The sequence below is a fragment of the Oncorhynchus nerka genome, linkage group LG27 (genome assembly GCF_034236695.1).
Source record: "Oncorhynchus nerka isolate Pitt River linkage group LG27, Oner_Uvic_2.0, whole genome shotgun sequence".
Taxonomy (NCBI): Eukaryota; Metazoa; Chordata; class Actinopteri; order Salmoniformes; family Salmonidae; genus Oncorhynchus; species Oncorhynchus nerka.
The window spans coordinates 98,668,597-98,694,402 of record NC_088422.1 but is presented as its reverse complement, the minus strand read 5'-3'; the positions used below and the strand labels follow the sequence as shown (position 1 = coordinate 98,694,402).

The window sequence follows — 25,806 nt, the reverse complement described above, 5'->3', positions numbered from 1 at the left end:
GATGTAAGCACTTCCTGTCTCATTGTGACGTGGCAACATGCTAATAACGTGGTAATTCTAATCAAATGCAGAAATCACCCCTTTAAAAAAAATGCACCCTCTGGTACAGAGGTTTTTTAGAAATATAGCCTAACAGTTTCAAATAGTTCAATAGACATTACATTTACAATTTAACTCGAATAGAAGCAGATAGGCTACAAAACACAATTCAACCTAACAGAAGCATACTCACAAACACAATACTTCTCAGCATCAATATCTTTGAAGGACCCAATCACATTATAGGCTACTCTATCACACCGCAACTAATTAACAAGCATAATCAGACCTTGCAACAACACTTGAGACATAGCAATTATCCCAGCAGCACTTGAGACGTGACACTTACCAAAGACGAGCAATTAATGGGCATTAAAACATATTCTGGAGAACTTTGCTGAACTCAATGGCATTAGAAAAATTCCCGGAGACAGAGAAGCCTACCTTTTCTGTGTTCTGTGATCTCTTCCTTCCCAGAGACAGTCTTTAGCTGTGTAGCCTATCGTTCAACAGTGTCTTACGCACCTAGTAAATAAGGATCATATATTTCCTGTGGCGAAAGTCGATTAAATTGTGGATAAATTGTCGCGTAAGGTTGTACAGTCAAGCCCCTAAAGCTTCAATGATCTTCGCTCCTCACTTCTCTCGCGCATCGCTTCTATCCTCACTGCAACTGGCGCTCGAGCGCGGATCATTTAAATACCAGTGACGTCACGAAGGCTCTCATCTCTGGTACCAGGGCTGGGGTCAATTCAGATACACTCTCATCTCCGGTACCAGGGCTGGGGTCAATTCAGATACACTCTCATCTCCGGTACCAGGGCTGGGGATTCAGTCACGGTACCAGGGCTGGGTCAATTCAGATACACTCTCATCTCTGGTACCAGGGCTGGGGTCAATTCAGATATGCTCTCATCTCCGGTACCAGGGCTGGGGTCAATTCAGATACACTCTCATCTCCGGTACCAGGGCTGGGGTCAATTCAGATACGCTCTCATCTCCGGTACCAGGGCTGGGGTCAATTCAGATACACTCTCATCTCCGGTACCAGGGCTGGGGTCAATTCAGATACACTCTCATCTCCGGTACCAGGGCTGGGGTCAATTCGGATTGAAAGCAGTCAGTTCAGAAAGGGATTTTTATTCAAAATAAAAAAAACTATTGAAACACTTTTGACATAAATAGCTTCTGCTGTCAGTTTGAAAATAGATGCAGTTTTTTAAATATTTTTAAAAAAATGGTTATTTAAATTAACCTCCTGAATTGACTGACTTCTATTCGAATTGGCCAGGCCTGCATGGACATGTGCCCATTCATAAATATATATTTATATATTTTATTTATTTATTAAAAATATTATTTAACTAGGAAAGTCAGTTAATTAAGAACAAATTCTTATTTACAATGACGGCCTACCAAAAGGCAAAGACCTCCTGCGGGAACAGGGGCCTGGGATTAAAAGAAAAGAAAAACTACAATATAAATATAAATATAGGACAAAACACACAACACAACACGAGAGACAACACAACACTACATAAAGAGATACCTAAAACGGGGACGGGGTCCTGGGATTAAAAATAAAAAATTAATTAAACAATATCACGTAATATAACGATAATAATTAATTATAACATCAAAAGATCACATTGGTTTGGATATGATTATTATATAGTTTGATTAACTCATAACAAAAACAAAAAAAATTAGCATAGAACATTAACATCGGTGGAGAAACAAACTGTTGCATATTGTCACAATGAATCAGTTGAGAGATCAATCATCGGTGCAATTCGCTTTGGCTTTAAATGGACTTAAATAGCTTTATTTTCCAAAGGGAATTTAATTTCTGGTGTCAGGGCAGGGATATACAAGCACATTCAAATCACTCATGACAGTGCACTGCATCCAACAAAGGTTTAAACTGGATATGCTAACATATTGTTTTCCGCTTTTCTAAAGACACTGGCATTTATAATCTGTAAGAAAAAGTGTGTGTGTGTGTGTGTGTGTGCGTGTGTGTGTGTACGTGTGCGTATGGAATTGATGACGTCAACTCGACGAGCCCGCGGCGTCTGCGCAGTGTGCTTCCTGGACTTGAATGGTTTGTTTACAACTTCGGAATCGGTTCCCGCTTGTCTTGTCAACAGCAGCTAATCTTTCAAAAACAATCGTCCCAAAAGCGTTTTCTATGAAGCGGGGTGACAATGATTAAGACCGAGAAGGTGTTGCATTTGAAGAGTTCCCGAGGACGGAAGGTCCGTGTGGTCCGGGAACATTATTTGAGAGAACATGTTCCCTGCTACAGCTCTCTCTGTCAGGCACAATGCGCCAACGGTAAAGTCAGGTTTTACAAAATAAAATACTCTACAAGTCTTCCTTTTGATGTCCGTCAAATTTTAGGGAAACGTAAATGTAACATGCTAACTAGCTAAATTACAACAAGGCATAAGGTAAACGATGATGTTTCTCTTTTGTATCACACTGTCACGTGATGTTAGTTGTTACACCGTAACAACACGTGTCACCCTTTTAACAGCTAGTTCCTGAGTACAATAGCAAGAAAATAATGATGATGGCCTTCACAGTAAAGGTAGATAAGACGACTTAGACTCCTGTGCATAAATGCGTATAGCTACGAATAGACGTGGATGTCGTTGACAACAGTGTTGCTGTGTTTGAAATGATCTCCATCAAGACATGGTAGAGTCTGAACCTGTTCATACCTACAGAGACAGAGTACACCTGCTCAAACACCCTCATCATACACTATCCCTTTTCTAGATTGATTAGTTGACAGATTAACCCTCTCTCTCTCCCTGTTCTGTCCCAGCAGAGGGCAAGGTGCTGTCTGGAGAGGTGACTCACTATGTGATGCCTGATGCAGGCGTGGCGAGGGACTTTATGGAGATTCTGGAGTTTAGAGAGATCCAGGGGATAGTGTTCACTCAGACTGCCTGCCAGGCTGTCCAACACAGCAGAGGACGCAGGTACAGGAGCTACACGCCTACACATATAGAGAATTACTGTAACACATGTTGAGTAACTAGGCCTTCATACCGTTGGTGTTGGAGCAGACAGTAGTAATGACACATCTACCATTAGTGAGAGGGCAGACAGTAGTAATGAGACATCTACCATTGGTGTTGGGGCAAACAGTAGTAATGAGACATCTACCATTGGTGTTGGGGCAGACAGTAGTAATGAGACATCTACCATTGGTGTTGGGGCAGCCAGTAGTAATGAGACATCTACCATTGGTGTTGGGGCAGACAGTAGTAATGAGACATCTACCATTGGTGTTGGGGCAGCCAGTAGTACTGAGACATCTACCATTGGTGTTGGGGCAGACAGTAGTAATGAGACATCTACCATTGGTGTTGGGGCAGACAGTAGTAATGAGACATCTACCATTGGTGTTGGGGCAGACAGTAGTAATGAGACATCTACCATTGGTGTTGGGGCAGACAGTAGTACTGAGACATCTACCATTGGTGTTGGGGCAGACAGTAGTAATGAGACATCTACCATTGGTGTTGGGGCAGACAGTAGTAATGAGACATCTACCATTGGTGTTGGGGCAGACAGTAGTAATGAGACATCTACCATTGGTGTTGGGGCAGACAGTAGTAATGAGACATCTACCATTGGTGTTGGGGCAGACAGTAGTAATGAGACATCTACCATTGGTGTTGGGGCAGACAGTAGTAGACTGAGACATCTACCATTGGTGTTGGGGCAGACAGTAGTAATGAGACATCTACCATTGGTGTTGGGGCAGACAGTAGTAATGAGACATCTACCATTGGTGTTGGGGCAGACAGTAGTAATGAGACATCTACCATTGGTGTTGGGGCAGACAGTAGTAATGAGACATCTACCATTGGTGTTGGGGCAGACAGTAGTAATGAGACATCTACCATTGGTGTTGGGGCAGACAGTAGTAATGAGACATCTACCATTGGTGTTGGGGCAGACAGTGGTACTGAGACATCTACCATTGGTGTTGGGGCAGACAGTAGTAATGAGACATCTACCATTGGTGTTGGGGCAGACAGTAGTACTGAGACATCTACCATTGGTGTTGGGGCAGACAGTAGTAATGAGACATCTACCATTAGTGAGAGGCAGACAGTAGTAATGAGACATCTACCATTGGTGTTGGGGCAGACAGTAGTAATGAGACATCTACCATTGGTGTTGGGGCAGACAGTAGTAATGAGACATCTACCATTGGTGTTGGGGCAGACAGTAGTAATGAGACATCTACCATTGGTGTTGGGGCAGACAGTAGTAATGAGACATCTACCATCTACCACTAAACCGTAGAGACTGCAGCCCCAAAGATCAGTGACACCAAGGTAAACCGTAGAGACTACAGCCCCATAGCTCAGTGAAACCAAGTGATGCCAGTTGCTGACATGAGTGATGCCAGTTGCTGATGTGAGTGATGCCAGTTGCTGACGTGAGTGATGCCAGTTACTGATGTGAGTGATGCCAGTTGCTGACGTGAGTGATGCCCGTTGCTGATGTGAGTGATGCCAGTTACTGATGTGAGTGATGCCAGTTACTGATGTGAGTGATGCCAGTTGCTGACGTGAGTGATGTCAGTTGCTGACGTGAGTGATGCCAGTTACTGACGTGAGTGATCCCAGTTGCTGACGTTAGTGATGCCAGTTACTGATGTGAGTGATGCCAGTTGCTGACGTTAGTGATGCCAGTTGCTGATGTGAGTGATGCCAGTTGCTGACGTGAGTGATGCCAGTTACACATTATGACATATCTATCATAGTGGAGGACACAGGTGTGTTAAACCTACACCTTATGACGTATCTATCATAGTGGAGGACACAGGTGTGTTATACCTACACCTTATGACATATCTATCATAGTGGAGGACACAGGTGTGTTAAACCTACACATTATGACATATCTATCATAGTGGAGGACACAGGTGTGTTAAACCTACACATTATGACATATCTATCATAGCGGAGGACACAGGTGTGTTATACCTACACATTATGACATATCTATCATAGTGGAGGACACAGGTGTGTTATACCTACACATTATGACATATCTATCATAGTGGAGGACACAGGTGTGTTAAACCTACACCTTATGACATATCTATCATAGTGGAGGACACAGAGGGCAAGGTGTAAAAAACCAGGTGTGTTAAACCACACCTTATGACATATCTATCATAGTGGAGGACACAGGTGTGTTAAACCTACACCTTATGACATAGCCCCTATCATAGTGGAGGACACAGGTGTGTTAAACCTACACCTTATGACATATCTATCATAGCGGAGGACACAGGTGTGTTAAACCTACACCTTATGACATATCTATCATAGTGGAGGACACAAGACAAGCGGGAACCTAAATGGCCAATGGTGCATTCTCAACACCGCCTCAGAGACAGCTCTTTAGGTGTCCGCACAGCCACGGCCATGCCGCGACCTCTCTGAGGCGACGTGTAGTGTAGGCTCAAGTCCTCGTCAGAGGTGATCGAGTGACACGTAGAGGGCAACTTCCTTCATATTACCTTCAATAGAAATCCACCTATCAGGAGTGGGTACAAACACAACCCCTTCTAACAGTATACGGCTCTATACAATACACACCCCTTCTAACAGTATACAGGATGTGGCCTGTGGATGAATAATGTAGCCCCTTCTAACAGTATACAGTATACGGCTCTTATACAATACACACCCCTTCTAACACTAACAGTATACGGCTCTTATACAATACACACCCCTTCTAACAGTATACAGTATACGGCTCTTATACAATACACACCCCTTCTAACAGTATACAGTATACGGCTCTTATACAATACACACCCCTTCTAACAGTATACAGTATACGGCTCTTATACAATACACACCCCTTCTAACAGTATACAGTATACGGCTCTTATACAATACACACCCCTTCTAACAGTATACAGTATACGGCTCTTATACAATACACACCCCTTCTAACAGTATACAGTATACGGCTCTTATACAATACACACCCTTCTAACAGTAACAGTATACGGCTCTTATACAATACACACCCCTTCTAACAGTATAGTATACGGCTCTTATACAATACCCTTCTCAGTAACAGGCTCTTATACAATACACACCCCTTCTAACAGTATACAGTATACGGCTCTTATACAATACACACCCCTTCTAACAGTATACAGTATACGGCTCTTATACAATACACACCCCTTCTAACAGTATACAGTATACGGCTCTTATACAATACACACCCCTTCTAACAGTATACAGTATACGGCTCTTATACAATACACACCCCTTCTAACAGTATACAGTATACGGCTCTTATACAATACACACCCCTTCTAACAGTATACAGTATACGGCTCTTATACAATACACACCCCTTCTAACAGTATACAGTATACGGCTCTTATACAATACACACCCCTTCTAACAGTATACAGTATACGGCTCTTATACAATACACACCCCTTCTAACAGTATACAGTATACGGCTCTTATACAATACACACCCCTTCTAACAGTATACAGTATACGGCTCTTATACAATACACACCCTTCTAACAGTATACAGTATACGGCTCTTATACAATACACACCCCTTCTAACAGTATACAGTATACGGCTCTTATACAATACACACCCCTTCTAACAGTATACAGTATACGGCTCTTATACAATACACACCCCTTCTAACAGTATACAGTATACGGCTCTTATACAATACACACCCCTTCTAACAGTATACAGTATACGGCTCTTATACAATACACACCCCTTCTAACAGTATACAGTATACGGCTCTTATACAATACACACCCCTTCTAACAGTATACGGCTCTTATACAATACACACCCCTTCCAACAGTATACAGTATACGGCTCTTATACAATACACACCCCTTCTAACATTATACAGTATACGGCTCTTATACAATACACACCCCTTCTAACAGTATACAGTATACGGCTCTTATACAATACACACACATTGGTGTTTGTTCCTGTTTCAGAGTTGATGACTAAAGTGTAAATAACAGTCCCGGTAGACTTTCAGCAGCCTCGTCCTGGTCTCCTTTTGTTTCCGTTAGCTCCCGTTTTATAAATCTGTTGCATCGTTAACGTGACGAGGCTTCACTTTTCAGAGTCTTCGCGCGCGTGTGTGTGTGTGTGTGTGTGCGTGCGACCGTGTGTGTGTGTGTGTGTGTTGTGCTGATGTCATGCTGTGTAGTTGGTTAAATTGCAGAGCTCTATTCACTAAAACACACAGGGGACCCCAGGACGAACCGCTGAGTCAGGGAGTCAGGGAGACTCTGTTATACCCACTGACACACTATCCTGTTGGTAGGAAAGATTTGTATTGAGTTATCACATACTGTGGGTTATCACATACTGTAGGTTATCACATACTGTAGGTTATCACATACTGTAGGTTATCACATACTGTAGGTTATCACATACTGTAGGTTATCACATACTGTGGGTTATCACATACTGTAGGTTATCACATACTGTGGGTTATCACATACTGTAGGTTATCACATACTGTGGGTTATCACATACTGTGGGTTATCACATACTGTGGGTTATCACATACTGTGGATTATCACATACTATGGGTTATCACATACTGTAGGTTATCACATACTGTAGGTTATCACATACTGTAGGTTATCACATACTGTATGCTACAATATTATTAGACTACATACTGTAGGTTACTAGGTTACATACTGTATGCTACAAGGTTATTAGGCTACATATTATAGGTTACTAGGTTATTAGGCTACATATTATAGGTTACTAGGTTATTAGGCTACATACTGTAGGTTACTAGGTTATTAGGCTACATACTGTAGGCTACAAGGTTATTAGGCTACAAGGTTATTAGGCTACATACTGTAGGCTACAAGGTTATTAGGCTACATACTGTAGGCTACAAGGTTATTAGGCTACAAGGTTATTATGTTACATACTGTATGCTACAAGGTTATTAGGCTACATACTGTAGGTCACAAGGTTATTAGGCTACATACTGTAGGTTACTAGGCTACATACTGTAGGTTACTAGGTTATTAGGCTACATACTGTAGGCTACAAGGTTATTAGGCTACAAGGTTATTAGGCTACATACTGTAGGCTACGAGGTTATTAGGCTACTAGGTTATTAGGCTACATACTGTAGGCTACAAGGTTATTAGGCTACAAGGTTATTAGGCTACGAGGTTATTAGGCTACAAGGTTATTAGGCTACAAGGTTATTAGGCTACATACTGTAGGTTACTAGGTTATTAGCCTACAAGGTTATTAGGCTACATACTGTAGGTTACTAGGTTATTAGGCTACATACTGTAGGCTACGAGGTTATTAGGCTACATACTGTAGGCTACGAGGTTATTAGGCGAGGTTATTAGGCTACATACTGTAGGCTACGAGGTTATTAGGCTACGAGGTTATTAGGCTACAAGGTTATTAGGCTACATACTGTATGTTGCAAGGTTATTAGGCTACATACTTTAGGTTACTAGGTTACATACTGTAGGCTACAAGGTTATTAGGCCACAAGGTTATTAGGCTACAAGGTTATTAGGCTACAAGGTTATTAGGCCACAAGGTTATTAGGTTACATACTGTAGGCTACAAGGTTATTAGGCTACATACTGTAGGCTACAAGGTTATTAGGTTACATACTGTAGGCTACAAGGTTATTAGGCTACAAGGTTATTAGGCTACAAGGTTATTAGGCTACATACTGTATGCTACACGGTTATTAGGCTACTAGGTTATTAGGTTACATACTGTAGGCTACAAGGTTATTGGGCTATATACTGTAGGCTACAAGGTTATTAGGCTACATACTGTAGGCTACACGGTTATTAGGCTACTAGGTTATTAGGCTACATACTGTAGGCTACAAGGTTATTAGGCTACGAGGTTATTAGGCTACATACTGTAGGCTACTAGGTTATTAGGCTACATACTCTAGGTTACTAGGTTATTAGGCTACATACTGTCAGTTACTAGGTTGTTAGGCTAGAAGGTTATTAGGCTACACGGTTATTAGGCTACATACTGTAGGCTACTAGGTTATTAGGCTACATACTGTATGCTACACGGTTATTAGGCTACTAGGTTATTAGGTTACATACTGTAGGCTACAAGGTTATTAGGCTATATACTGTAGGCTACAAGGTTATTAGGCTACATACTGTAGGCTACACGGTTATTAGGCTACTAGGTTATTAGGCTACATACTGTAGGCTACAAGGTTATTAGGCTACGAGGTTATTAGGCTACATACTGTAGGCTACTAGGTTATTAGGCTACATACTGTAAGTTACTAGGTTGTTAGGCTACAAGGTTATTAGGCTACAAGGTTATTAGGCTACATACTGTAGGCTACTAGGTTATTAGGCTACATACTGTAGGCTACTAGGTTATTAGGCTACATACTCTAGGTTACTAGGTTATTAGGCTACATACTGTAAGTTACTAGGTTGTTAGGCTACAAGGTTATTAGGCTACAAGGATATTAGGCTACATACTGTAGGCTACTAGGTTATTAGGCTACATACTGTAGGTTACAAGGTTATTAGGCTACATACTGTAGGCTACGAGGTTATTAGGCTACGAGGTTATTAGGCTACTAGGTTATTAGGCTACATACTGTAGGTTACAAGGTTATTAGGCTACAAGGTTATTAGGCTACATACTGTAGGCTACTAGGTTATTAGGCTACATACTGTAGGTTACTAGGTTACATACTGTAGGCTACAAGGTTACTAGGTTACATACTGTAGGCTACAAGGTTACTAGGCTACTAGGTTATTAGGCTACAAGGTTATTAGGTTACATACTGTAGGCTACAAGGTTATTAGGTTACATACTGTAGGCTACAAGGTTACTAGGTTACATACTGTAGGCTACAAGGTTATTAGGCTACTAGGTTATTAGGCTACATACTGTAGGCTACTAGGTTATTAGGCTACATACTGTAGGCTACAAGGTTATTAGGCTACAAGGTTATTAGGCTACATACTGTAGGCTACAAGGTTATTAGGTTACATACTGTAGGCTATGAGGTTATTAGGTTACATACTGTAGGCTACAAGGTTATTAGGTTACATACTGTAGGCTACAAGGTTATTAGGTTACATACTGTAGGCTACAAGGTTATTAGGCTACTAGGTTATTAGGCTACATACTGTAGGTTACTGTGTTACATACTGTAGGCTACAAGGTTATTAGGCTACTAGGTTATTAGGCTGCATACTGTAGGTTACTAGGTTACATACTGTAGGCTACAAGGTTATTAGGCTACATACTGTAGGCTACAAGGTTATTAGACTACATACTGTAGGCTACAAGGTTATTAGGCTACTAGGTTATTAGGCTACATACTGTAGGCTACAAGGTTATTAGGCTACATACTGTAGGCTACGAGGTTATTAGGCTACATACTGTAGGCTACAAGGTTATTAGGCTACATACTGTAGGCTACAAGGTTATTAGGCTACATACTGTAGGCTAAAAGGTTATTAGGCTATGAGGTTATTAGGCTACATACTGTAGGCTACGAGGTTATTAGGCTACAAGGTTATTAGGCTACATACTGTAGGCTACAAGGTTATTAGGCTACGAGGTTATTAGGCTACATACTGTAGGCTACTAGGTTATTAGGCTACTAGGTTATTAGGCTACAAGGTTATTAGGTTACATACTGTAGGATACAAGGTTATTAGGTTACATACTGTAGGCTACAAGGTTACTAGGTTACATACTGTAGGCTACAAGGTTATTAGGCTACTAGGTTATTAGGCTACATACTGTAGGCTACTAGGTTATTAGGCTACATACTGTAGGCTACAAGGTTATTAGGCTACAAGGTTATTAGGCTATATACTGTAGGCTACAAGGTTATTAGGTTACATACTGTAGGCTACGAGGTTATTAGGTTACATACTGTAGGCTACAAGGTTATTAGGTTACATACTGTAGGCTACAAGGTTATTAGGTTACATACTGTAGGCTACAATGTTATTAGGCTACAAGGTTATTAGGCTACTAGGTTATTAGGCTACATACTGTAGGCTACAAGGTTATTAGGCTACTAGGTTATTAGGCTACATACTGTAGGTTACTGGTTTACATACTGTAGGCTACAAGGTTATTAGGCTACTAGGTTATTAGGCTGCATACTGTAGGTTACTAGGTTACATACTGTAGGCTACAAGGTTATTAGGCTACATACTGTAGGCTACAAGGTTATTAGACTACATACTGTAGGCTACAAGGTTATTAGGCTACTAGGTTATTAGGCTACATACTGTAGGCTACAAGGTTACTAGGCTACATACTGTAGGTTACTAGGTTATTAGGCTACATACTGTAGGCTACAAGGTTATTAGGCTACATACTGTAGGCTACGAGGTTATTAGGCTACATACTGTAGGCTACAAGGTTATTAGGCTACATACTGTAGGCTACAAGGTTATTAGGCTACGAGGTTATTAGGCTACATACTGTAGACTACGAGGTTATTAGGCTACAAGGTTATTAAGCTACATACTGTAGGCTACAAGGTTATTAGGCTACGAGGTTATTAGGCTACATACTGTAGGCTACGAGGTTATTAGGCTACATACTGTAGGCTACTAGGTTATTAGGCTACGAGGTTATTAGGCTACATACTGTAGGCTACGAGGTTATTAGGCTACATACTGTAGGCTACAAGGTTATTAGGCTACGAGGTTATTAGGCTACATACTGTAGGCTACGAGGTTATTAGGCTACATACTGTAGGCTACGAGGTTATTAGGCTACATACTGTAGGCTACTAGGTTATTAGGCTACGAGGTTATTAGCAGTGGTGGAAAAAGTACTGTCATACCTGAGTAGAAGTAAAGATACCTTAATATAAAATGACTTAAGTGAAAGTCAGCCAGTAAAATACTACTTACTACTTAAAAGTCTGAAAGTATTTGGTTTTAAATATACTTAAAGTATTACAAATAAATATAATTGCTCAAATATACTGAAGTATCAAAAGTCAAAGTAAAAGTATAAATAATTTAAATTCCTTATATAAAGCAAACCAGACGGAATCATTTTCTTGTGTTTTTTAATTTACAAATAGCCAGAGGCACGCTCCAACACTCAGACATAATTTACAAACCAAGCATGTGTTTAGTGAGTCCGCCAGATCAGAGGCTGTAGTGGTGACCAAGGATGTTCTCTGTTTAGTGAGTCCACCAGATCAGAGGCAGTAGTGGTGACCAGGGATGTTCTCTTGACAAGTGTGTGAATTAGACAATTTTCCTGTCCTGCTAGGATTCAAAATGTAACGAGTACTTTTAGGTGTCAGGGAAAATGTATGGAATAAAAAATACATCATTTTCTTTAGGAATGTAAGGACGTTAAAGTTGTCAAAAATATAAATAGTTGTCACGCCCTGACCTTAGTATTTTTTGTTTTCTTTATTATTTTGGTTAGGTCAGGGTGTGACATGGGTGATGTATGTGTTTTTGTTCCTGTCTAGGTGTTATGTATGTCTATGGTTGCCCAGATTGGTTCATGAGACCATACTTCATGGTACTTCATGGTACTTCATGAGACCATACTTCATGGTACTTCATGAGACCATACTTCATGGTACTTCATGAGACAATACTTCATGGTACTACATGAGACCATACTTCATGGTACTTCATGAGACCATACTTTATGGTACTTCATGAGACAATACTTTATGGTACTTCATGAGACAATACTTCATGGTACTTCATGAGAACATACTTCATGGTACTTCATGAGATCATACTTTATGGTACTACATGAGACCATACTTCATGGTACTTCATGAGACCATACTTCATGGTACTTAATGAGACCATACTTCATGGTACTACATGAGACCATACTTCATGGTACTTCATGGTACATCATGAGACCATACTTCATGGTACTTCATGGTACATCATGAGACTATACTTCATGGTACTTCATGGTACTTCATGAGACCATACTTCATGGTACTTCATGAGACCATACTTTATGGTACTACATGAGACCATACTTCATGGTACTTCATGAAACCATACTTCATGGTACTACATGAGACCATACTTCATGGTACTTCATGGTACTACATGAGACCATACTTCATGGTACTTCATGAGACCATACTTCATGGTACTTCATGAGACCATACTTCATGGTACTTCATGAGACCATACTTCATGGTACTTCATGGTACTACATGAGACAATACTTCATGGTACTACATGAGACCATACTTCATGGTACTTCATGAGACCATACTTCATGGTACTTCATGGTACTACATGAGACCATACTTCATGGTACTTCATGGTACTACATGAGACAATACTTCATGGTACTTCATGAGAACATACTTCATGGTACTTCATGAGACCATACTTTATGGTACTACATGAGACCATACTTCATGGTACTTCATGAGACCATACTTCATGGTACTTCATGAGACAATACTTCATGGTACTTCATGGTACTTCATGAGACCATACTTCATGGTACTTCATGGTACTTCATGAGACCATACTTCATTGTACTACATGAGACCATACTTCATGGTACTACATGAGACCATACTTCATGGTACTACATGAGACCAGACTTCATGGTACTTCATGGTACTACATGAGACCATACTTCATGGTACTACATGAGACCAGACTTCATGGTACTTCATGGTACTACATGAGACCATACTTCATGGTACTACATGAGACCATACTTCATGGTACTTCATGAGACCATACTTCATGGTACTTCATGGTACTACATGAGACCATACTTCATGGTACTTCATGGTACTACATGAGACCATACTTCATGGTACTACATGAGACCATACTTCATGGTACTTCATGAGACAATACTTCATGGTACTTCATGGTACTTCATGAGACAATACTTCATGGTACTTCATGGTACTTCATGAGACCATACTTCATGAGTTGCCCTCTCTGCTATTTCTTGTTATCTTTTTAACTTTTACGTTGTTTATGTCTTGTCTACTATTTTACGGTATTTGTTTTATCCCACTTTATATCAGCACAACGATGCACTTTGAGTAGAAAATGAATTGTTTTCTATCAGGCAGTACAACCGGCTACGCAGCTTGCTGAAGGACCCCCGTCATCACTGTATCCTGTTTGCCAACGAGTTCCAGGAGTATTCCTACTGCCCCAGAGAAAAGGGAGTGCCGCAGGACAAATGGCAGACCAGGTGAGTGGCCTTCCTACACCACCTCCTCCGCCTTCATCCTCCGCCTTCATCCTCCTCCTTCATCCTGGGGTGGCGGGTAGCCTAGTGGTCTGCTAGTTTGGGCCAGTATCTTTTTAAACGTTGTTTATGTAGCCTATTTGGTTATTTGTTGGGCCAGTAACTTTATATCAGCCTAGTGGTTTGAGTGTTGGGCCAGAAAATGAAAGGTAGCCTAGTGGTTACAAGTGTTGGGCCAGTAACTGAAGGAGCCTAGTCATCACTGTATCCTGTTTGCCAACGAGTTCCAGGTTAGAGTGTTGGGCCATTCCTACTGCCCCTGAAAGGTAGCCTAGTGGTTAGAGTGTTGGGCCAGTAACTGAATGGCAGCCCAGTGGTTGAGTGTTGGGCCAGTAACTGAAAGGTAGCCTAGTGGTTAGATGTTCCAGTAACTGAAAGGTAGCCTAGTGGTTAGAGTGTTGGGCCAGTAACTGAAAGGTAGCCTAGTGGTTAGAGTGTTGGTCAGTAACTGAAAGGTAGCCTAGTGGTTAGAGTGTTGGGTCAGTAACTGAAAGGTAGCCTAGTGGTTAGAGTGTTGGTCAGTAACTGAAAGGTAGCCTAGTGGTTAGAGTGTTGGGCCAGTAACTGAAAGGTAGCCTAGTGGTTAGAGTGTTGGGCCAGTAACTGAAAGGTAGCCTAGTGGTTAGAGTGTTGGGCCAGTAACTGAAAGGTAGCCTAGTGGTTAGAGTGTTGGGCCAGTAACTGAAAGGTAGCCTAGTGGTTAGAGTGTTGGGCCAGTAACTGAAAGGTAGCCTAGTGGTTAGAGTGTTGGGCCAGTAACTGAAAGGTAGCCTAGTGGTTAGAGTGTTGGGCCAGTAACTGAAAGGTAGCCTAGTGGTTAGAGTGTTGGGCCAGTAACTGAAAGGTAGCCTAGTGGTTAGAGTGTTGGGCCAGTAACTGAAAGGTAGCCTAGTGGTTAGAGCGTTGGGCCAGTAACTGAAAGGTAGCCTAGTGGTTAGAGTGTTGGGCCAGTAACTGAAAGGTAGCCTAGTGGTTAGAGTGTTGGTCAGTAACTGAAAGGTAGCCTAGTGGTTAGAGTGTTGGGCCAGTAACTGAAAGGTAGCCTAGTGGTTAGAGTGTTGGGCCAGTAACTGAAAGGTTGGTAGATCGAATCCCTGAGTTGACAAGGTAAAAATCTGTCGTTCTGCCCCTGAACAAGGCAGTTAACCCACTGTTCCTAGGCCGTCATTGAAAATAAGAATTTGTTATTAACTGACTTGACTGGTAAAATAAATAAAATAAAATCCTCCTCCGCCTTCATCCTCCGCCTTCTTCTTCCTCCGCCTTCTTCTGCCTTCATCCTCCTCTGCCTTCATCCTCCTCTGCCTTCTTCCTCCTCTGCCTTCTTCCTCCTCTGCCTTCTTCCTCCTCTGTCTTCATCCTCCTCTGCCTTCATCCTCCTCCTCTGTATGTGTGTGGTAATGCAGGTGTGTCCTCGTCTCCCTCCCTGTAGGTGTGTGTATCTGTATGGTAATGCAGGTGTGTCCTCGTCTCCCTCCCTGTAGGTGTGTGTATCTGTATGGTAATGCAGGTGTGTCCTCGTCTCCCTCCCTGTAGGTGTGTGTATCTGTATGGTAATGCAGGTGTGTCCTTGTCTCCCTCCCTGTAGTTGTGTGTATCTGTATGGTAATGCAGGTGTGTCCTCGTCTCCCTCCCTGTAGGTGTGTGTATCTGTGTGGTAATGCAGGTGTGTCCTCGTCTCCCTCCCTGTAGGTGTGTGTATCTGTATGGTAATGCAGGTGTGTCCTCGTCTCCCTCCCTGTAGGTGTGTGGTAATGCAGGTGTGTCCTCGTCTCCCTCCCTGTAGATGTGTGTATCTGTGTGGTAATGCAGGTGTGTCCTCGTCTCCCTCCCTGTAGGTGTGTGTATTTGTATGGTAATGCAGGTGTGTCCTCGTCTCCCTCCCTGTAGGTGTGTGGTAATGCAGGTGTGTCCTCGTCTCCCTCCCTGTAGGTGTGTGTATCATGCTGCGGTGTGGTACCATGACCACCTGGCAGGTCTGAAGCCAGTGGTGATGATCACTGAAGACCAGACCGCTGTGGCAGAGTACAGCAGCCTCAACTGTGGAGTCTACGTCCTCTGTACACAGGTAAACACTATAGTACACACAGCCTCAACTGTGGTGACTACGTCCTCTGTACACAGGTAAACACTATAGTACACACAGCCTCAACTGTGGTGACTACTTCCTCCTCAGGTACACAGGTACACAGCCTCAACTGTAGTACACACACAGGTCAACTAGTGGTGACACAGCCTCAACTGTGGTCCTCTGTACACAGGTAAACACTATAGTACACACAGCCTCAACTGTGGTGACTACTTCCTCTGTACACAGGTACAACACTATAGTACACACAGCCTCAACTGTGGTGACTACTTCCTCTGTACACAGGTACAACACTATAGTACACACAGCCTCAACTGTGGTGACTACTTCCTCTGTACACAGGTACAACACTATAGTACACACAGCCTCAACTGTGGTGACTACGTCCTCTGTACACAGGTACAACACTATAGTACACACAGCCTCAACTGTGGTGACTACGTCCTCTGTACACAGGTAAACACTATAGTACACACAGCCTCAACTGTGGTGACTACGTCCTCTGTACACAGGTACTATAGTACACACAGCCTCAACTGTGGTGACTACTTCCTCTGTACACAGGTACAACACTATAGTACACACAGCCTCAACTGTGGTGACTACTTCCTCTGTACACAGGTACACACTATAGTACACACAGCCTCAACTGTGGTGACTACTTCCTCTGTACACAGGTACACACTATAGTACACGCCAGGTACTCAAATGCCTGTTCTGTCCCATTGCCCTTGAATGGTGCTAACATGATTAAAGATGAATCCATGGTATATTGATCCTCTATAGGAGAATACCTGGGTAATGAGAACCCTGCTGAATACTGAATCTCTATAGGTGAATACCTGGGTAATGAGAACCCTGCTGAATACTGAATCTCTATAGGTGAATACCTGGGTAATGAGAACCCTGCTGAAAACTGAATCTCTAAAAATGACTCCATGGTATACTGATCCTCTATAGGTGAATACCTGGGTAATGAGAACCCTGCTGAATACTGAATCTCTATAGGTGAATACCTGGGTAATGAGAACCCTGCTGAATACTGATCCTCTATAGGTGAATACCTGGGTAATGAGAACTCTGCTGAATACTCCTCTATAGGTGAATACCTGGGTAATGAGAACCCTGCTGAATACTGATCCTCTATAGGTGAATACCTGGGTAATGAGAACTCTGCTGAATACTGAACCTCTATATGTGAATACCTGGGTAATGAGAATCCTACTGAATAATGAATCTCTATAGGTGAATACCTGGGTAATGAGAACCCTGCTGAATACTGAATCTCTATAGGTGAATACATGGGTAATGAGAACCCTGCTGAATACTGCATCTCTATAGGTAAAAATGACTCCATGGTATACTGATCCTCTATAGGTGGATACCTGGGTAATGAGAACCCTGCTGAATACTGGGTAATGAGAACCCTGCTGAATACTGAATCTCTATAGGTGAATACCTTGGTAATGAGAACCCTGCTGAATACTGAATCTCTATAGGTGAATACCTGGGTAATGAGAACCCTGCTGAAAACTGAATCTCTAAAAATGACTCCATGGTATACTGATCCTCTATAGGTGAATACCTGGGTAATGAGAACCCTGCTGAATACTGATCCTCTATAGGTGAATACCTGGGTAATGAGAAATAACCCTGCTGAATACTCCTCTATAGGAGAATACCTGGGTAATGAGAACCCTGCTGAATACTGAACCTTTATAGGTGAATACCTGGGTAATGAGAACCCTGCTGAATACTGAATCTCTATAGGTGAATACCTGGGTAATGAGAACCCTGCTGAATACTGAACCTTTATAGGTGAATACCTGGGTAATGAGAACCCTGCTGAATACTGAATCTCTATAGGTGAATACCTGGGTAATGAGAACCCTGTTGAATACTGAATCTCTATAGGTGAATACCTGGGTAATGAGAACCCTGCTGAATACTGAACCTCTATAGGTGAATACCTGGGTAATGAGAACCCTGCTGAATACTCCTCTATAGGTGAATACCTGGGTAATGAGAACCCTGCTGAATACTGAACCTCTATAGGTGAATACCTGGGTAATGAGAACCCTGCTGAATACTGAATCTCTATAGGTGAATACCTGGGTAATGGAACCTCAGGGAACATCAGTCAAAAGGACCCATACAAGAAGCCGGGTTGGGTTCAGATCAGTTTTCATTCCGTTGGTATAGTGTATACTATGTTGTCGGTCCTGTGTGGCTCCGTTGGTAAGAGTGAGACCCAGGGTTGTGGGTTCAATTCCCCCGCAGGGATCACATAGCCTACACATACTGAACACAGGATAAAACATCCCCTATATTGTCAGCCAGTGTATCGTTACCTTGTGCATGTCTCTTGGTCTTCAGGAGCACAGAACTAGAATGAGTAGAACTGGCCCAGCCCATTCAAGTCAATCAGGAGATAATGAGATTCTGTTTCTATGTTCAGGAGTACCTGCAGACGTTCTGGCCGGAGCTGCAGGCTGCCCTGGAGCTGTACTGCTCCATCGCTCAGTCCCTGCAGGAGAAAGAGAGCGAGGGGACGGAGAGAGAGTACACTGAACACCTGCCTGCCGAGGTCCTGGAGGCTGGCATTAAGTCTGGCCGATACATACAGGCAGGTGGAGGGGGTGTGTCTGTGTTTGAACAGCAGTGTGTGACAGTTGAGACTGTGTGTGTGTGTGTGTGTGTGTGTGTGTGTGTGTGTGTGTGAGAGAGCACACTCAGAAGCACACTGTAACATCTCTCCTCAGTGGAACACATAAAGTCATGAAGAGCAGACTGTGTCAGGTGTGAAGGTCCTCCTCTTTTCTCCAAACTACACCCAGATGTGAAGGTCCTCCTCTTTATTCCAAACTACACTCAGATGTGAAGGTCCTCCTCTTTATTCCAAACTACACCCAGATGTGAAGGTCCTCCTCTTTATTCCAAACTACACCCAGATGTGAAGGTCCTCCTCTTTATTCCAAACTACACCCAGATGTGAAGGTCCTCCTCTTTATTCCAAACTACACCCAGATGTGAAGGTCCTCCTCTTTATTCCAAACTACACTCAGATGTGAAGGTCCTCCTCTTTACTCCAAACTACACCCAGATGTGAAGGTCCTCCTCTTTATTCCAAACTACACCCAGATGTGAAGGTCCTCCTCTTTATTCCAAACTACACCCAGATGTGAAGTTCCTCCTCTTTATTCCAAACTACACCCAGATGTGAAGGTCCTCCTCTTTACTCCAAACTACACTCAGATGTGAAGGTCCTCCTCTTTACTCCAAACTACACTCAGATGTGAAGGTCCTCCTCTTTATTCCAAACTACACCCAGATGTGAAGGTCATCCTCTTTACTCCAAACTACACCCAGATGTGAAGGTCCTCCTCTTTATTCCAAACTACACCCAGATGTGAAGGTCCTCCTCTTTATTCCAAACTACACCCAGATGTGAAGGTCCTCTTTACTCCAAACTACACCCAGATGTGAAGGTCCTCCTCTTTACTCCAAACTACACTCAGATGTGAAGGTCCTCCTCTTTACTCCAAAATACACTCAGATGTGAAGGTCCTCCTCTTTATTCCAAACTACACTCAGATGTGAAGGTCCTCCTCTTTATTCCAAACTACACCCAGATGTGAAGATCCTCCTCTTTTCTCCAAACTATACCCAGATGTGAAGATCCTCTTTTCTCCAAACTACACTCAGATGTGAAGGTCCTCCCCTTTACTCCAAACTACACTCAGATGTGAAGATCCTCTTTTCTCCAAACTACACTCAGATGTGAAGATCCTCTTTTCTCCAAACTACACCCAGATGTGAAGATCCTCCTCTTTTCTCCAAACTACACCCAGATGTGAAGATCCTCCTCTTTTCTCCAAACTACACCCAGATGTGAAGATCCTCTTTTCTCCAAACTACACTCAGATGTGAAGGTCCTCCCCTTTACTCCAAACTACACTCAGATGTGAAGGTCCTCTTTACTCCAAACTACACCCAGATGTGAAGGTCATCTTTACTCCAAACTACACTCAGATGTGAAGGTCCTCTTTACTCCAAACTACACTCAGATGTGAAGGTCCTCTTTTCTCCAAACTACACCCAGATGTGAAGATCCTCCTCTTTTCTCCAAACTACACTCAGATGTGAAGTTCCTCTTTACTCCAAACTACACTCAGATGTGAAGGTCCTTCTCTTTACTCCAAACTACACCCAGATGTGAAGGTCCTCCTCTTTATTCCAAATTACACCCAGATGTGAAGATCCTCCTCGACAGACATTTTGAGGCCTACAAACACAACAACTCTGGAGAAAAGCAAACACCGAAAACACAAAAAAATACAAATTTCTGTGAAATGAAAATGTCCCCCCAATGTGGGCTGGGTGCTAGCCTAGCGGTTAAGCAGTTAGGCCAGTAACCAAAAGGTTGCTGATTCGAATCCTAGAGCTGACTAGGTGAAATCTGCCCGATGTGCCCTTGAACAAGGCACTTAACCCTAATTGCTCCTATAAGTTGCTCTGGATATGAGCGTCTGCTAAATGACATAAAAAAAAAACATTTAAAAAAAGTTTTCTTCTCTGTCCTTTCATTCCAGGGCACTAAGTCTTCTGTCCTTCCATTCCAGGGCACTAAGTCTTCTGTCCTTCCATTCCAGGGCACTAAGTCTTCTGTCCTTCCATTCCAGGGCACTGAGTCTTCTGTCCTTCCATTCCAGGGCACTAAGTCTTCTGTCCTTCCATTCCAGGGTACTAAGTCTTCTGTCCTTCTATTCCAGGGCACTAAGTCTTCTGTCCTTCCATTCCAGGGCACTAAGTCTTCTGTCCTTCCATTCCAGGGTACTAAGTCTTCTGTCCTTCCATTCCAGGGCACTAAGTCTTCTGTCCTTCCATTCCAGGGCACTAAGTCTTCTGTCCTTCCATTCCAGGGCACCAAACTTCTGTCCTTCCATTCCAGGGTACTAAGTCTTCTGTCCTTCCATTCCAGGGCACTAAGTCTTCTGTCCTTCCATTCCAGGGCACTAAGTCTTCTGTCCTTCCATTCCAGGGTACTAGTCTTCTGTCCTTCCATTCCAGGGCACTAAGTTTTCTGTCCTTCCAATCCAAGGCACTAAGTCTTCTGTCCTTCCATTCCAGGGCACTAAGTCTTCTGTCCTTCCATTCCAGGGCACTAAGTCTTCTGTCTTTCCATTCCAGGGTACTAAGTCTTCTGTCCTTCTATTCCAGGGCACTAAATCTTCTGTCCTTCCATTCCAGGGCACTAAGTCTTCTGTCCTTCCATTCCAGGGCACTAAGTCTTCTGTCTCTCTGTCTCTCTGTCCTTCCATTCTAGGGTACTAAGTCTTCTGTCTCTCTGTCCTTCCATTCTAGGGTACTAAGTATTCTGTCTCTCTGTCTCTCTGTCCTTCCATTCTAGGGTACTAAGTCTTCTGTCTCTCTGTCCTTCCATTCCAGGGCACTAAGTCTTCTGTCTCTGTCCCTCCATTCCAGGGTACTAAGTCTTCTGTCTCTCTGTCCCTCCATTCCAGGGTACTAAGTCTTCTGTCCCTCCATTCCAGGGTACTAAGTCTTCTGTTTCTCTGTCTCTCCATTCCAGGGCACTAAGTCTTCTGTCTCTCTGTCCCTCCATTCCAGGGCACTAAGTCTTCTGTCTCTCTGTCCTTCCATTCCAGGGTACTAAGTCTTCTGTGTCTCTGTCCCTCCATTCCAGGGCACTCTGAATGTGAACAAGCACAGGGCCCAGCATGAAGCCTTCGTCCGTTTTGAGGGCTCTTCTAACAAGAGCTCAGGTGAGTTCCACAACAAAACCGACCTATGACCTCAAACTGTTCTGTTTGACCTTCAGCGTAAGGTTGTGGGTTCAATTCCCCCGCAGGGATCACATAGCCTACACATACTGAACACAGGATAAAACATCCCCTATATTATCAGCCAGTGTATCATTACCTTGTGCATGTCTTTTGGTCTTCAGGAGCACAGAACTAGAATGAGTAGAACTGGCCCAGCCCATTCAAGTCAATCAGGGCATAATGAGATTCTGTTTCTATGTTCAGGAGTACCTGCAGACGTTCTGACCCAGTTGAGTATATTACTGATACCATGATTACAGGTCATCCTACATGAATCAGGAATAATGATGAGAGAGAAAGTTACAGACGCACAAATATCATACCCCCTTAAAAATGCTAATCTCCTCTGTTATTGTAATAGGGGGGTGGTTAGCATGTCTTGGGGCTAGGATATAACATGCTAATCTCTTCTGTTATTGTAATAGGGGGAGGTTAGCATGTCTTGGGGCTAGGATATAACATGCTAATCTCCTCTGTTATTGTAATAGGGGGGAGGTTAGCATGTCTTGGGGCTATGATATAACATGCTAATCTCCTCTGTTATTGTAATAGGGGGGAGGTTAGCATGTCTTGGGGCTAGGATATAACATGCTAATCTCTTCTGTTATTGTAATAGGGGGAGGTTAGCATGTCTTGGGGCTAGGATATAACATGCTAATCTCCTCTGTTATTGTAATAGGGGGGAGGTTAGCATGTCTTGGGGCTAGGATATAACATGCTAATCTCCTCTGTTATTGTAATAGGGGGGAGGTTAGCATGTCTTGGGGGTATGATATAACATGCTAATCTCCTCTGTTATTGTAATAGGGGGATGTTAGCATGTCTTGGGGCTAGGATATAACATGCTAATCTCCTCTGTTATTGTAATAGGGGGAGGTTAGCATGTCTTGGGGTATGATATAACATGCTAATCTCCTCTGTTATTGTAATGGGGAGAAGTTTAGCATGTCTTGGGGCTAGGATATAACATGCTAATCTCCTCTGTTATTGTAATAGGGGGGAGGTTAGCATGTCTTGGGGGTATGATATTTTGTGGGTCTGTAACTTTCTCACTCATCATTATTCACATTCAGGATTATCCTTAATCAGGGTAGATTCCACATTAATGTAGACTATTCTTATTTACAATCAAACATGATTTACCATTCATTTCTATTGGGCACAAAAAACAACCACAACAAACGGCAAATGTGTAGAGTCACAAGCTTGATGTCGTCATTGAGTACCATGAACCAAATACTTCACTTTTTACAACTTTAATACAAATAGAAGTGAATTTGTGCCAAAACGTTTGGACCCCTAAAATGGGGGGACGATGTTTTTTTTGTTGTTTTTTTTTACCTTTATTTAACTAGGCAAGTCAGTTAAGAACAAATTCTTATTTTCAATGATGGCCTAGGAACAGTGGGTTAACTGCCTGTTCAGGGACAGAACGACAGATTCGTACCTTGTCAGCTCAGGGATTTGAACTTGCAACCTTCCGGTTACTAGTCCAACGCTCTAACCACTAGGCTACGCTGCCGCCCCTCCACTCTAACCACTAGGCTACCCTGCCGCCCCCTCCACTCTAACCACTAGGCTACCCTGCCGCCCCCTCCACTCTAACCACTAGGCTACCCTGCCGCCCCCTCCACTCTAACCACTAGGCTACCCTGCCGCCCCTCCACTCTAACCACTAGGCTACCCTGCCGCCCCTCCACTCTAACCACTAGGCTACCCTGCCGCCCCTCCACTCTAACCACTAGGCTACCCTGCCGCCCCCTCCACTCTAACCACTAGGCTACCCTGCCGCCCTCCCCTCCACTCTAACCACTAGGCTACCCTGCCGCCCCTCCCTCCACTCTAACCACTAGGCTACCCTGCCGCCCCTCCACTCTAACCACTAGGCTACCCTGCCGCCCCTCCACTCTAACCACTAGGCTACCCTGCTGCCTCTGTACACAAATATATAGATGATAAAATCCCCTCAAATGAAAGCTGCCAGTCTGCACGTTAACCTCATCATCGTCATATCATTTCAAATCCAAAGTGCTGGAGGACCAGAGCCAGAAAAAAACACAACAACGTCTGTCACTGTACATCCTCTCCCAGAGCTGAACAGTGATGTGCTGGTGTGTGGGGGGAAGAATCGTAACCGGGCGGTGCATGGCGATATGGTTGCCGTGGAGCTGTTGCCGAAGGGGGAGTGGAGGGGGAGAACCACGGCCCTGACGGAGGGACAGGGGGAAGAGAAGGGAGACGAGACACAGAGCCAACCCATGGCCACGGGTACACACACACACACACACACACACACACACACACACACACACACACACACACACACACACACACACACACTACTGACCTAATTCCTGTCTCAATTACTCACCTCTGTCTTTCCTGAATGGATGAGATACTAGACAGTACATACAGTATAAAGATGAGAATTACATTCATGTAACATATAATTTACTCCTCTCTCTCTTCTCCCTCTCTCTCTTCTCTCTCCACCTCCTCTCTCTTCCCCCTCCTTCTCCCCTCCTCTCTCTCTTATCCCTCTCTCTCCCCCTCCTCTCTCTCGTCCTTCTCCCTCTCCTCTCTCTTCCCTCTTCTCCCTCTCTCTCCCCCTCCTCTCTCTCGCCTCCCTCCCTCTCCTCTCTCTCTTCTCCCTCTCTCTCCCCCTACTCTCTATCTTCTCCCTCTCTCCTCCCTCTCTCCTCCCTCCTTACCTCTCTCACCCCTCCCTCTTCCCTCCAGGTCGTGTGGTAGGGATCCTTCAGAGGAACTGGAGGGACTATGTCGTGACCTTTCCCCCCAAGGAGGAGACCCAATCACAGAGCAGGAACTCCCAACGTATCCTGGCCACGCCCTGGGACCAACGCATCCCCAAGATCCGAATCAGCACCCAACAGGCTGACAAACTACAGGTCAGACAAAAGACTTGATGATTAGTAGAGTGGTTGAATCAGGTGAACTTGCTTTAAGTCTCTGACTGTTGAAAGGACATGAAGCCTGTCATCTCCTCCGTCTCTCCAGGATCACCGGGTGATAGTTCGTCTGGACTCGTGGGACAGCACCTCCCTCTACCCTAACGGACACAGTGTCAGGGTTCTGGGCCGGGCTGGGGAGCTGGAGACTGAGGTCCAAACCATCCTCATAGAGAACTGCATCCACGTACCTCCTTTCTCTGAGGCGCAGGTAGGGTATAGTATAATACACCATCCTCATAGAGATCTGTATCCAGTTATAGTATAATACACCATCCTCATAGAGAGCTGTATCCAGTTATAGTATAATACACCATCCTCATAGAGATCTGTATCCAGGTAGGTTATAGTATAATACACCATCCTCATAGAGATCTGTATCCAATTAGGTTATAGTATAATACACCATCCTCATAGAGATCTGTATCCAGTTATAGTATAATACACCATCCTCATAGAGATCTGTATCCAGTTATAGTATAATACACCATCCTCATAGAGAT

General features: G+C 43.4%; 1 protein-coding gene across 1 annotated transcript in view; it reads left to right on the top strand.

Annotated features, from left to right (window-relative positions):
* The first annotated feature begins 2,106 nt into the window (after positions 1–2,106).
* The window catches only part of dis3l (DIS3 like exosome 3'-5' exoribonuclease), a 57,833-nt gene continuing 34,133 nt past the window's right edge, over positions 2,107–25,806 (top strand). Inside the window, 9 exon segments of the mRNA XM_065011200.1 lie at positions 2,107–2,376; positions 2,873–3,029; positions 14,217–14,345; positions 16,335–16,470; positions 18,950–19,117; positions 22,196–22,274; positions 24,426–24,602; positions 25,074–25,243; positions 25,353–25,514. Of these exon segments, the coding sequence (XP_064867272.1) occupies positions 2,247–2,376; positions 2,873–3,029; positions 14,217–14,345; positions 16,335–16,470; positions 18,950–19,117; positions 22,196–22,274; positions 24,426–24,602; positions 25,074–25,243; positions 25,353–25,514 (1,308 nt within the window). The 5' untranslated portion in view covers positions 2,107–2,246.